General features: G+C 49.4%; 1 protein-coding gene across 1 annotated transcript in view; it reads left to right on the forward strand.

Annotated features, from left to right (window-relative positions):
* The window catches only part of LOC101952950 (unconventional myosin-X-like), a 235,305-nt gene continuing 221,168 nt past the window's right edge, over positions 1-14,137 (forward strand). The window contains exon 1 of the mRNA XM_065561329.1: positions 1-164. Within this exon, the coding sequence (XP_065417401.1) occupies positions 144-164 (21 nt within the window). The 5' untranslated portion in view covers positions 1-143. The remainder of the gene's footprint in view (positions 165-14,137) is intronic.

Genomic DNA, 14,137 nt, shown 5'->3' on the forward strand with positions numbered 1-14,137 from the left:
CGCGAGCCGAGGATGGGGCCGTGAGCTCCAGACAGCAGCTGCCCGTGGCCGCCCCGCTCCGGCTCTGAGGCGTTCAGCCTTTCCTGCCCCTGGGCTGCGCCCGGACGGAACCCGGCTCCGGGGACCAGGCGGGAGAGCTGCAAATGGAAAACTTCTTCCGAGAGGTAGGAAGCGCCGAGTTTCCGGGGGGTCTGAGGGGCAGCGGGGCCATGCTTATGGGGTGCGGGATAACCTGGCCCCACACCGGCCTCCCCCCAACTGGGGAAGAGAAGCCACCCCCCAGGGGCCGAGGCTGAGCTCCCTCGCTCCCCTCTCGCTGCAGCGGGGCAATCTCCCCTCGGAGTTGCCAGGTCCTGCCCAGACCCCCGAGCTCTTGCTGCAGCGAGTGGGCAGCCGCAGCCCCAAATAACCGGTTCCAGCCCCTCCTGCCCTCATGCAGCATCTGGATGAAGCGAACTCCCCTCAGCCCGGCTCTGCTGCATCGTGCAGCGCTGGGAAGCGCCTCGGAGCCGGTTAGGGGCTGGGCGGATTCCACAGCTGAGGGGAGGCTGCAAAAACCAGCCTAACACTTGCTGCAAAGCGTGTGTGTGAGTGTTGGTGGCGGGATGGGATGGGAGGGTAAAGTCCCGGTCCAGACTCCAGTGAGAAATGACAGCCTCCTGCGCCCACTGCCCCAGAACCAGAACCAAGAGGTCTTGCAGACTCAGGGCCAGTAAATGCAGAACTAACCAGAGGAAACACTCAGTTTCCCCGTGATGCGGAGCCAGCCAAGAGATTTGCTGTATAGCCGGCCAGAGTCATGTTCTGGGGATGGGAATCCTTTGCCTGGAGTTTCTTTGGGGCTGGGAAAGTATCTTACTGTGTGTGTCACTTCAGGAGTCTGATCGTGGTCATCAATAAGGCGAAGAGGCTCTGGTTTGCAGTGCGGCAGTGCCAGCAGACTGCTGGGGAGCCACGGGGGGAAGCACGGCCTCTGCCCAAAGGGCCACTGAGCCCTGGAGCTATATGATAGAGGCCTATAAAAACATGGCTGGTGTGGAGCAAGTAAATAAGGAACTGTTATTTACCCCTTTACATAACATAAGAGCTAGGGGTCACCCAATGAAATTAATAGGCAGCAGGGTTAAAACAAACAAAACGAAGTTCTTCTTCACATGAGTCTCACAGCCTGTGGAACTCTTTGCCAGGGGATGTTGTGAAGGCCAAAACTATAACAGGGTTCAAATAAGAACTAGATGAGTTCATGGAGGACAGGTCAATCAATGGCTATTAGCCAAGATGGGCAGGGAGGCAACCCCATGCTCTGAGTGTCCTTAGCCTCTGACTGCCAGATGCTGGGACTGGATGACAGGGGATGGATCACTTGATAAACTGCTCTGCTCTGTCCCTTTGGAGCACCTGCTGCAGTTGGAGACAGGCTGCTGGGCTGGACGGACCATTGGTCTGACCGTTTCTGTGTTCATTGTCTAAAAGACCAACTAGTGGAGGCTCTAGGTCACAATTTTGACAGGTCTCAGTAACACCGCCACTCCCTGTGGCATCACGTGAGTATGCTCAGTGGCCTGCCATGACTGCTGGGCTGAATGGTGTAGTGTGGGCATCCTCCAGCAGTCTTGGTGTGTCTAGGGCAATGTGCATCCACGCTGCAAAGTGTGGGGCACTGTAGCAGCTGCCCAGCATAGATCCTTCACTGGGGGAAAAGGGTCAGAGCCCACGGTGATGTTAGCAGCTGTGGAGGGTGTGGGGTACCGGGAGGGTGAGAGTGGGGTGGGTGTTACGTGCCTGTTGATAACAGCACCATCGGCAATTGCAGTATTTGCAGTCGAGATGGGGAGTCAGACCTCCTGCCTTAGAATGTCAGCTAAGCCCCTCAGGATCTAGGGAGAAGTCACCCAATGGGAAGCATGGCACATTTGGCCAGATGCATTGTGGGAGTCTTGCCTTCCTCTGAAGCATTTGGTGTTAGTTGCTGCTGGATGCAGGACATGGGCTTGATGGTCTGGCCCAGTGTATCTGACCCTCTATGCCCTGTGCCCTGGCAGAGCAATCCAGAGCCGCAAAGTGTATGTTTGTAACAATAGCACCATGGCAGGTAACTGTTCCCCACACTTAATGGGAGGTTCTGGGGGTTGTGGTTCACACCCAGCATGGAGCAGCTCGTGGAGTTTGCTACCCCTTCCCCCACCCTGTCTCTGTGCCCTGCCCCTTGTTTGAAGGAATAGCCCACCATGCAGGTGCCCTTGCTGGGTGGATCTGGGCTCTCACTTTTAATTTGGAATGTGCAGATGCTGAGAGGGGAAGTGAAGGGATTTGGGTTTTGTTTGTGGGTGGGAGGGGCTGTTTGGGTCTTTCCCCTCAGGTGACAGTCTAGTGAGGCCTGCAGAAGCCCTATAGGCAGCAGTAGGTGCTGGGGGAACTGCTGAGAGAGGCTGAGCTCCAAATGCATTTAGTTCTCCTAGTTCAGGGTGAAGGAGCTCATTGGGAGAGAGGGATTCGTTGTGTCAGAGCCGTGGGTACCCAGGGACTGCTAGCATGTCTGTTTACTCCCCCTAAGGGAGCTCTGGCAGCCCAGGCTTCCTCCTGCTTCTGTTCGGCCCTGTATGTTCGTGTTGCAGCTCTGCTGTCTGCACGTGGCACAGGCCCGAAGCTGAGTTTTGACACTGTGTGGGAGTGTGCAGCACAGTGGCGCCTGTCTGTGATTCCCCTGCCTCTCCACAGTGCTGTTGCCCAGTCACCTTCGTGCCAGCAGATGGCTCGGACTCCCGCGTTATCACACTCACACCCACTAGACAGGCACACCAGTCCTTTACTCCCTTGTCACAGCTCTCTTCATTGGGCCTCTCAAATACTTTGCGAACCCCTAATGAGCCTGGCAGCCCCTGCAAAGCAAGGCTTCCCCATAGTCCAATAGGGAATCGAGGCCTGTGTGTAAGGGTGCCTAGCTACTGCCGTGACTGGCACCCTAGAGACCTAGACCCTCCCTAAGTTTTTTCTCTCTCTTTCTCTCCCCCTTTGGCCAGTGAATCTGCATTTTGAGCCTAGACCAAGGACTTCCTTTGGTGAAGGATGTTCCGTGTTTGGAAGTGGCTCCCTCCCCTTCCTGATCACTGGAGATGGCACCAGATGTCTGCATTGCTTGGGCATGGCAGCCTCCATCCAGTGAAGGGAGCATATAGCTGAACTCTGTGAGCCTCCTGCTAGGGGTCTCCGCCTCTGAGTGAGCTGATCTTCAGTTCGGTTCTCCGGGATTCACGCTGGAAGTTTCCCACCCTGCATTGGTTTCCAGGCCATTAAACCCTGTGTCTGCTTGCTGTGTCCCTCCCTCGCACTAGGTAAAGTGGGAACCACTGGTCCTGCCAGACTTGAGGGAGTTCTCCCTTGACAGTGGTTAGACGGAGCAGCTGAGTTAACGGGCTTAGTCCTGTCCCCTCTCCCACTTCGCTGTCTTTATCAGAACAGATGTTTTCCCAGATTCCTGGTGGGGGCCTCTGCCCCCAGGGTCTCTCTGCAGAGCACATGGCCAGGGGCTGCTGCATCCATTAGCTGATTAACCTAATGCTACTGGGAGCCTGTAGTGTCTGCATCTAATTAGATGGAACTCACTATCTGCGGTGGGGGCGCCTTGATCAAAGCCTCTTTTCCACCCCCTCGGCTGCTGGGAAATTCCTACCCTCTCAACAGCAGGACCAGCCACCGAGGAGCTTGACACACTGACTAAATGGAATTGGGAGGTTGAAGCGGGGAATCCCAGCATCCTCTAAATGTGTGTCTCTGTCAGCCCTTCGCCTCCCAGCTGGACCCAGCCAGTCAGCATCTGCCTAACCTGGCCTGTCTAAGTATGTATGCGACCCCAAGTAGACAGAGCCATTTGCTGCGTACATGGGCTTGGGGACATGGTTGTGAAAATGCCTGAGCCTCGGCTATGCTACAGCTTCCCCCATTGCAGCTGCAGGGAATTGTGATGACAGATCCTAGTGGAGACAAGGTGAACGAGGTTAGGGAACGAGGGCAAACTCGTCTCTTAGACAAGGGCCAGACTCTGACCTGCACTCACAGGAAACACGCTCTGTGTGTGTGAATGTGGCTTGTACCCTTCCCCACAGACCAGAACAGCTGGAGCTCTGCGCTCTGGCAACTCTGCTGTCTTCACCCACTCCTCTGATGTGCTGGGCATTGTGTGGGGGGCTGGGTTGGAGTCCGGTGCTGCACTGCACTGGGATTTTCACAGGGGGCAACTTCACCCCATTTATGCTGCAGGAGGGGTGGAATCTATCCCAGGGAATTGATCTATAGAGCCCTGCAAATCTGTAGGTATCCGCTTTATAGTTGCAGATATCTGCAGAATCGGCTGTGGATATTCACGAATGCAGGTATCCATGGACCATGTTTGCAGATCGGATGCGGATACAAATTTTATATCTAGAGCCCTGCAAATCTGCGGATATCCAGTTTATATCTGTGGACCATGTTTGCGGATTGCAGATCAGATGTGGTTATAAATTTTGTGTCCACAGGGCTCTGTTGATCTGAGGAGGTACGGGGGTGGTCACCTCTCACATTGGATAACTTAAAGCCCCGTGTCCTTGGTGGTCTCCAAGGCATTCAGCGTAAACACCATGTGATAAGCACAGGGCAATGCAACATTCCAGAGAGGAAGAACCAGCTGGATCCTTTGTAAACTGATCCCAAAGATTATGGGCTAGGGCCTCCACCATGATAAGGTTAGGGGAAGGGATAGCTCAGGGGTTTGCGCATTGGCCTGCTAAACCCAGGGTTGTGAGTTCAATCCTTGAGGGGGCCACTTAGGGATCTGGGGCAAAAATCAGTACTTAGTCCTGCTAGTGAAGGCAGGGGGCTGGACTCGATGACCTCTCAAGGTTCCTTCCAGTTCTAGGAGATAGGATATCTCCATTAATTTATTTATTTATTTATATTTATTTTTAAGGTGGCTTCCTGCCCCAGTGGTGCAAAGCAGCCTTACATAGAGTAGGTCTAGCTGGCCAGCTGGGAATTACTTATGGTGAGAAACCACTGGGTGGTGTAGAGATAGTGTAGCCAGCTCTTCTTCATGCCTCTTACTGCCTCCTGGGATAGGGAGCCATGGAGGGGGAGGTGGACAGACTGCACTGTGCTCTGGTCAGACTGCACTGTGCTCTGGTCAGACTGCACTGCGCTCTGGTCAGACTGCACTGTGCTCTGGTCAGACTGCACTGCGCTCTGGTCAGACTGCACTGCGCTCTGGTCAGACTGCACTGCGCCTTGGACAGACTGCACTGCGCTCTGGTGATCCCTGGCTCCTGTGATGGCCCTTTGGAGGCCTACTGCAGATGGTTGTAAAGTAGAGCTACCTGGAGGCTACCTTAATTTAGAGCAGTGGTAGGCAACCTATGGCACGCGTGCCAAAGGCCGCACGAGAGCTGATTTTCACTGGCACTCACACTGTCCAGGTCCTGGCCACTGGTCGGGGGGGCTCTGCATTTTAATTTAATTTTAAATGAAGCTTCTTAAATATTTTAAAAACCTTATTTACTTTACATACAACAATAGTTTAGTTATATATTATAGACTTCTAGAAAGAGACCTTCTAAAAACGTTAACATGTATTACTATCACGCGAAACCTTAAATCAGAGTGAATAAATGAAGACTCGGCACACCACTTCTGAAAGGTTGCCGACCCCTGATTTAGAGCAAGGGCCAAATCACCCCCCAGGGGTTTCTGGGGGATCAGGAGAGCAGAGAACTGGTGCACGGCTGCCTTTGCCGCCTCCTCCCCCCAGTCATATGCCAAGCACAGGTCAGCCAGACCCAGGGTTTAGGATCTGCACATTAGTGGCATAATGTGGCTACAGAGAGGAGCTGAAATGGTGTCTTCACTTTGCTGCCTTCCTGCACGGCTGCTGCAGTGCGCTCCATGCCCAGACTGTGAGGGGGAGGGGCTCAGGCGGACCAGCACTGCAGGGAGTGGTGATGGACTCTGCTTTCTCTGCGTGTCTGGCATGTGGGCCGGATATGGGTGAGACCCAGAGGATGTGACTCGCTCTCTGACTCCCCTTGAGGAGCAGGAATGTCAGGGCTGGGGTTAAAGGAGACGCTGTGCCCTTCCCTCTTCTGTTCTGTGCAGTCAGGTGATGGCCGCTGAGTTAGTCCCAGGGTCAGTCTGTACTGATGAGCAGCATCTGTTGCAGTCACTGACATGTTCCTCTTAGGGCTTTTCTGCACAGAAACACTCAGGAAAGTTAAGACGAATAAATTAAAGGTGTGAATTTAAATTGAATTTAATCTAGGGTGACCAGAGAGCAAGTGTGAAAAATCGGGACGGGGAATGGGGGGTAATAGGAACCTATATAAGAAAAAGACCCCAAAACCAGGACTGTCCCTATAAAATCGGGACATCCGGTCACCCTAATTTAACCCCTGTGTGGATGCTTCCGTTCAGAAGTCATGTGGCCTTAGCTCACTGGAAGGAGGATTAAACTACAGTGCACTAAGGCAGTGTTTCATAGTGGTTAGAACCTTGGCCTGAGATGCTGGGACCTGGATTCTGTTCCCAGCTCTGCCACTGGCCTGCTGGATGATCTTGGGTAAATTACTTTAACCTCCTAGTGCCTCAGTTTCCCTATCTGTAAAATAAGGACAATGACACTGACTTTCTGTGTAAAGCACCTGGAGAGCTGTTGATGAAGAACGCTGCACAGGAGCCAGGTGGTGTTATTTCTGAATGAGAGTGTGGGTTAAACCCACACAGGCTTAATGCACTTTACCTTAGGCGTGTTAATGTCACACCTTTAGTGGATTTGTCTTACCTTTCCGGACTATCCCCATGTAGACAAGCTCTTTGTATTCATGCGGCTGCTGGTAGGCTGGGAAGTGTCAGCGTTTTAGGGGCCTCTCTCCTTTTCCCCTTAAAGCAAGAGAGTCTTGGCTTATTTGCCCTCACAGGAGGCTGTACTGGAGCTGCATGAGCATAGAAAAATGGGCCAAGCAAGTCACGATGACCCACTTATCTGATGAGTCCAGCCCCCTCTGGTTCGCCAACTATTTGAGCAGACTGAGAGTTTAGAACAGGTATCAGGCAAATGGCTCTCACAAGCTGACTCCAGCAGAGGACTTATCACAGGCTAAAAGGCTTTTTTTTGCAGCATTCAGCTGGGATGATGCAGTGATAAACTTGCTGGCTCACTGCGACGCTTAATTCAGTGGGCCTGGTTAATGCTGGCTCCTTTCTATGTAGGACTGGAAGTGACCTCCTACATCATTGAATCCAATCCCCTCCTACTGCAGGGAGACACCTTGGTAATTAAAGGAGTGACTTGGTCATTGGTCGGACATATTCAATTAGAAATTCTCCTTCAGCTGTCTTCCCACCCCTTCTCCCCCCAATTCAGGTAAGGTAGAATCCATGAGAGATGATGGATGGTAGCCAGAGGCACAGGAGGGACCCACTGAGCCTTATCTGTTGTGATTGGTTCTTCCCGGGGTGAGAAAAGGGAATGGTTAGTTAACTCTGACTTTGTTGACATTGACCTCATGTGATATCCTGTCACTCCAGATAATAGTGAGCAGAGCACCCATGTGTTAACAGCTGCTGGGCTAGGAAATGCCTTGGAAGGAGAAGCGACTCAGAGATTCTGCACCTTCCTGCTATAGGAATGTGTGGGGGGGGGCTGTTGTGCGGAGGAGGAGGTTTGGTGTGGCAGGGAATCCTCAGATCTCCCCTAGGAGAGGCTCTGAAGTCCTTGCTCTAGTTCACAGGGAACAATTTGATCTATTCTGAGCCACACTTTCCAAGGTCCTAGAACTGTTCCCAGAAGCACCTTCTGCAGACAGCAGCCCAGCATGCAGGGAGGGGTCCTGTAGTTACAAGCCAGTGAACATGTCTTTACATTCAACCAGTTGGGTACATGTCAGATGGAGACAGGAGTATTGCTGCATAAAACACAGTTCTCCAGATCTTGGTGGTGAGGGTATTGGTCCTACTTGCAAGGTAGCTATTATCCTAAAGCATCCCACACTTCTGTCCCTCGTTCAAGCAGTGTTGGTGGCAGAGTGTGCAATGGGATGGAGGCAAATACTGTTGTTGTTTATATTGCAGTAGCACCCGGAGGCTGTAATTGGGATCACAACCCCATTGTGGTGGGTGTTGCACAAACACATAGCAAGAGACAGTCGTTGCCTTGCAGAGCTTACAGTCTAACCAGAGAGTAATACATATATGGAATTGGGGAAGAGGAAAGGTAACCACGAGAGGGGATTACCTAGTGGACTCTGTATGCCCAACTTGAAAGTTATGAGTAAAACCAAACCCACATCTTCTAATACAAACGAATGCAATTAATGACCTTGGTGATCTCTGCATTACTGGGGCAAGCATGTGTATTTCAAGGCAAATCTCTACTGTGTAGAATCTTACAGTTTATGTGAATCTCCCCAAAATGCTCTTCAGTGATAAACTGCAAGAGAGGTAGGGAGAAGTTGGGACACAGCAAGGGAAGAAGGGAGTGACTCTCCATCTCATTTCAGGTAAGACAGGGAGCCTTGTTCCTGACAGCAGGGGCTGCAGAGCAGACGGCTCTTACACTGATTCGATTCCTATTCCTGTCAACTCTCTTCCCAGGGCTTCAGTCTGCAGCCATACTCCCATTAGCTGTGACCTTGTCAGATCTTATAAGCTTAGCTATAGGTTGGGTCTGCTCAGTTCTTGGACGGAAGCCCTCCAAGGAAAAACACATCTCTCTTGTGGGCCAGTCTGCAGCTGCCAGTTCATCTCACCAAACCATTTCTTACAATTCAGGCTTTGCTCATCATCTCTCTTATTAACTTGCTAATTGCCAATGGGGCACTGTGTTTCTTCTATATCCCCTTTATTTTAAAGAAAATTTGTTAACTATTTAAATGTAATATTAAGGTTACAACTTTAATCTTGTAAAACAGGACATACAGATTTACATGTCCCTCTGCCTTCTTGTGCATCTGTGTGGTCTTTCATGCCACAATTGCATATTACTCAGTAAATGATCTAATACAATATTGCAGGAAGTGCATTTCCTTTGTAACATTGGATGCACCTGTGGAGGAAAGTAACACACACTGGAGGATAAAAATTGAACTACTCATATATCTTACAAGGTTCTAACCTGTAAGATTCGACCTTCAGTCGAAAAGCAAACAAGATATTAGGATGCTTAATGAATAGGAAGGAGAATAATATGGAAAATATTATAATCCCACCTATAAGTCAGTGGTGCAGCCTCATCTGGATACTGTGAGCAGTGCTGCTCACCCCGTCTCAAACAGGGTATTGCAGGATTAGATTCATAGAGCTTAAGGCCAGAAGGGACCATTGGATAATTTGCTCTGACCCCCTGTATAGCACAGGCTATTCAGGTTTCAGAGTAGAAGCCGTGTTAGTCTGTATCCGCAAAAAGAACAGGAGTACTTGTGGCACCTTAGAGACTAACAAATTTATTAGAGCATAAGCTTTCGTGGACTACAGCCCACTTCTTCGGATGCATATAGAATGGAACATATATTGAGGAGATATATATACACACATACAGAGAGCATGAACAGGTGGGAGTTGTCTTACCAACTCTGAGAGGCCAATTAAGTAAGAGAAAAAAAACTTTTGAAGTGATAATCAAGCTAGCCCAGTACAGACAGGTTGATAAGAAGTGTGAGAATACTTACAAGGGGAGATAGATTCAATGTTTGTAATGGCTCAGCCATTCCCAGTCCTTATTCAATCCTTTGTTGATTGTGTCTAGTTTGCATATCAATTCTAGCTCAGCAGTCTCTTGTTGGAGTCTGTTTTTGAAGTTTTTCTGTTGTAATATAGCCACCCGCAGGTCTGTCACTGAATGACCAGACAGGTTAAAGTGTTCTCCCACTGGTTTTTGAGTATTATGATTCCTGATGTCAGATTTGTGTCCATTAATTCTTTTGCGGAGAGACTGTCCGGTTTGGCCAATGTACATGGCAGAGGGGCATTGCTGGCACATGATGGCATATATCACATTGGTAGATGTGCATGTGAATGAGCCCCTGATGGTGTGGCTGATGTGATTAGGTCCTATGATGATGTCACTTGAATAGATATGTGAACAGAGTTGGCATCGGGCTTTGTTGCAAGGATAGGTTCCTGGGTCAGTGTTTTTGTTCAGTGGTGTGTGGTTGCTGGTGAGTATTTGCTTCAGGTTGGGGGGGTTGTCTGTAAGCGAGGACAGTTCTGTCTCCCAAGATCTGTGAGAGTGAGGGATCATCTTTCAGGATAGGTTGTAGATCTCTGATGATGCGCTGGAGAGGTTTTAGTTGGGGGCTGAAGGTGACAGCTAGTGGTGTTCTGTTATTTTCTTTGTTGGGCCTGTCTTGTAGGAGGTGACTTCTGGGTACTCGTCTGGCTCTGTCAATCTGTTTTTTCACTTCAGCAGCTGGGTATTGTAGTTTTAAGAATGCTTGATAGAGATCTTGTAGGTGCTTGTCTCTGTCTGAGGGATTGGAGCAAATGCGGTTATATCTTAGAGCTTGGCTGTAGACAATGGATCGTGTGGTGTGTCCTGGATGGAAGCTGGAGGCATGTAGGTAAGTGTAGCGGTCAGTAGGTTTCCGGTATAGGGTGGTATTTATGTGACCATTGCTTATTAGCACAGTAGTGTCCAGAAAATGGACCGCTTGTGTGGATTGATCTAGGCTGAGATTGATGGTGGGATGGAAATTATTGAAATTATGGTGGAATTCCTCAAGGGCTTCTTTTCCGTGGGTCCAGATGATGAAGATGTCATCAATGTAGCCAGGGCTGGCTCCAGCATTTCTGCCGCCCCAAGCAAAGAAAAAAAAAAAAAAAAAAAAAAAAGCCGCGATCGGCGGCAGCAGTTCAGCGGCAGGTCCTTCGCCCCCGAATTGCCGCAGGTGCCGCCCCTCTCCCTTGGCCGCCCCAAGCACCTGCTTGTTAAGCTGGTGCCTGAGGCCCTGAATGTAGCGTAATTAGAGTAGGGGTGTTAGGGGACAAGAGCTAAGTGTTGTTCTAAGTCAAAATAAAAATGTTGGCATATTGTGGGGCCATGCGGGTACCCATAGCAGTGCCGCTGACTTGAAGGTATATATTGTCCCCAAATGTGAAATAGTTGTGGGTGAGGACAAAGTCACAGAGTTCAGCCACCTGTGTGGGGTCAGCGGTCAGAGTGGGAAAAGGAAGGGGGTGGTGCTCGAGGTGCTGCTCACAGCAGATTTGTGCAGAATAGATATTTACAATACGACCATGCCCACCATCTGGGTTCCTTGGGCTTGGCTTTCTGTGATGCTTTTGGGATTATCTGAGGTGTCGGGTAAATTACTACCACCTGCTTGCAGTGCTAGTGAGTCTTGCCTGTGCCCACCATGGGAGACTGTTCCCAGCCACTGACTACTGGCAACACATTTGCTCTGCTGTGAGCCCGGCGCTTTCCCTCTGCAGGCTAGCAATTTACCCCCCCTCCCCTTTTTTATACCATTTTGTTACACCTGAGTGCCCAGTCCCTTGTCTTCTGGGCACTAGCAATGTACACCAATCCGCTGCCTCTGTAGAAATAGTGCAGCCCAGGTAACTGGTTTCACCTCAACACACACTCCGTAGTACAAGACAGTTAGGCAGGTTTATAGTAAAACAAAATTAAGTTTATTTAACAGAGCTTGGGATAAAGATCCAAATAAAAGCCAGTAAAAGGATTTGGAAACATAATGTTACAGAAGAAAAGCATAAAACACAATCTGTGTCCTAGACCAGCGGTTCTCAATCTGTGTGTCGGGACCCCAAAGTGGGTCGCGACCCTGTTTTAATGGGGTTGCCAGGGCTGGTTTAGACTTCCTGGGACCAAAGCCCGAGGGCTTCAGCTCATTGCGGTGGAGCTTAGGTTACAGGCCCCCTGTCTGGGGTTGAAGCCCATGGTCTTGGTCTTTGGCCCCCACACCCAGGGCAGCGGTGCTCAGGCGGGCTCAGACTTCAGTCTCCCCTTCTGGGGTCATGTAGTCATTTTTGTTGTCAGAAGGGGGTCGCGGTGCAATGAAGTTTGAGAACCCCTGTCCTTGACTTAACAAGTTCCTTTCCTGACTGATAAGGTATTTCTCACCCACTGGTTAGTTCTTGCAGCACTTGTCCAGTTCAGAGAGCTGGGATCCATTCTTGATGAGACCACTTCCACTGGTAGAGTCACTCTTCTGGAATGAAGAACCACTCGGGCCATTTCTTCTTCTCTTATACAGTCAGAAGCTATTGTATCTTGGCCCATGGACCCCTCTTCTGAGACCTCTCCTGGGGTTGGTTTGTCTTTGTAAATCTCCAGCCTGTGTCTACTCCAGACAGTAAACACAGGCTGTCTCCAGGGGTGCTCATTGTTCTCCTGTTGATTGGGTCAGCCTCAGACTTCCCTGCCTCAGGTGCTAGGCTTCACTCCCAGCAGATCTGGAACACAGTATCCTGCATACGCAGCTCTAAAAGTGTTTCCCTTACAAACATCTTGCAATAACCATGACAATCAGCTAGTTCTTAGCTTTCAGCAGAGACCACACACAGCCCCCTTCAGTGTCATATCCAGAGGATAGTCAACGTTGTATTGATCACAAGGGTCAAAAGAGTTAAGATGTTAAACTCTTTCACTGTCCAGCATTAAAACTGTGATACAAAGGTTCAGTTTTTTTCCTACTGAGACTTTGGGTTACTCAGTTTCTTGGCAAACACCTAAACACATTAATTCTTAAGTTGGAAGTTTCTTGATCAAACACAAGAAAGAACAAGAAATCAAAACAAGAACTTAAGAATGGCCATGCTGGGTCAGACCAGTGGTCCATGTAGCTCAGTATCCTGTCTTCAAACAGGTTTCAGAGTAGCAGCCGTGTTAGTCTGTATCCGCAAAAAGAACAGGAGTACTTGTGGCACCTTAGAGACTAACAAATTTATTAGAGCATAAGCTTTCGTGGACTACAGCCCACTTCAAACAGTGGCCAATGCCAGATACTTCAGAGGAAATGAACAGAACAGGGAATCATCAAGTGATCCATCCCCTGTCGTTCACTCCCAGCTTCTGGCAATCAGAGGTGTGGGGCACTCAGAGCATGGGGTTGTATCCCTGACCATCTTGGCTAATAGCCATTGATGGACCTATCCCCCATGAACCTATCTAGTTCTTTTTTGAACCCAGTTATAGTTTTGATCTTCACAGCATCTCCTGGCAAAAAGTTCCACAGGTTGATAGTGCAATGTGTGAAGAAATACTTCGTTTTGTACGTATTAAATCTGCTGCCTATTAATTGCATTGGTTTACCCCTGGTTCTTGTGTTATGCGAAGGAGTAAATAACACTTCTTTATTCTTTATTTTCTCCACTCCAGTCACAATTTTATAGACTTCTATCGTATCCCTCAAGCATTTACATGAAACTGAAATTGAGTAATTATGCAAATCAAACTTAATTAAAACTTATTAAAGCCTCTCTCCTTTTGAAGACCTATCACTCTTATTTTCAACAATAACCTTTCTTTGATGAAAAGGTGAGGATTAATTTTATTCTGTGCTGATGCGTGAAGGGTATTCACGCCTCCTGTTTAGACAGACAGACACAAGGTGGAGGAGAGACGAGATAGAGCAGGTGGGAGGTAATATGGCTTTTGTTGATGTTTTTGGAACACTGGGTGGCTGGTCAGGCACGAATGGATGCTTTAGGCTGGTGGGGCCACCTCTTGCTTGGACCCTGGCTTGCATTCCAGTAAGGGATGTCATCTGATTTGGGTCCTGTCTCCTCAGACAGGGCAGGCCTGGATAGGCTGTCTCATCTCACTGTGCTGGTGAATGTAGAACAGATGGTTTCAGACTTTGGTCTGACCCAGTATGGTCGTTCTTATGTTCTTAATGATCCTTCTTCATTACAACAGCATGTGCTGTGCTTATGGGCAGTTTAACTCACATATTTTCTGTTGGGGCTTCTTGGGCTCCCTGTCCTGCTGCTTGGGAGCTCAAGAACAAACAGAGTGCCTGTGACGGTGTACCCCATAAGCCTTCATGGGAACATGCTTATGAATGTATATATGATATAACTGGAATATGTTTTATGCTAGATGTGCCATGTAACACATCTATGTAAAGGGTATGATCTACTGAATACATGCCTC

This window comes from Chrysemys picta, chromosome 11, assembly GCF_011386835.1.
Source record: "Chrysemys picta bellii isolate R12L10 chromosome 11, ASM1138683v2, whole genome shotgun sequence".
In the NCBI taxonomy this organism is placed as follows: Eukaryota; Metazoa; Chordata; order Testudines; family Emydidae; genus Chrysemys; species Chrysemys picta.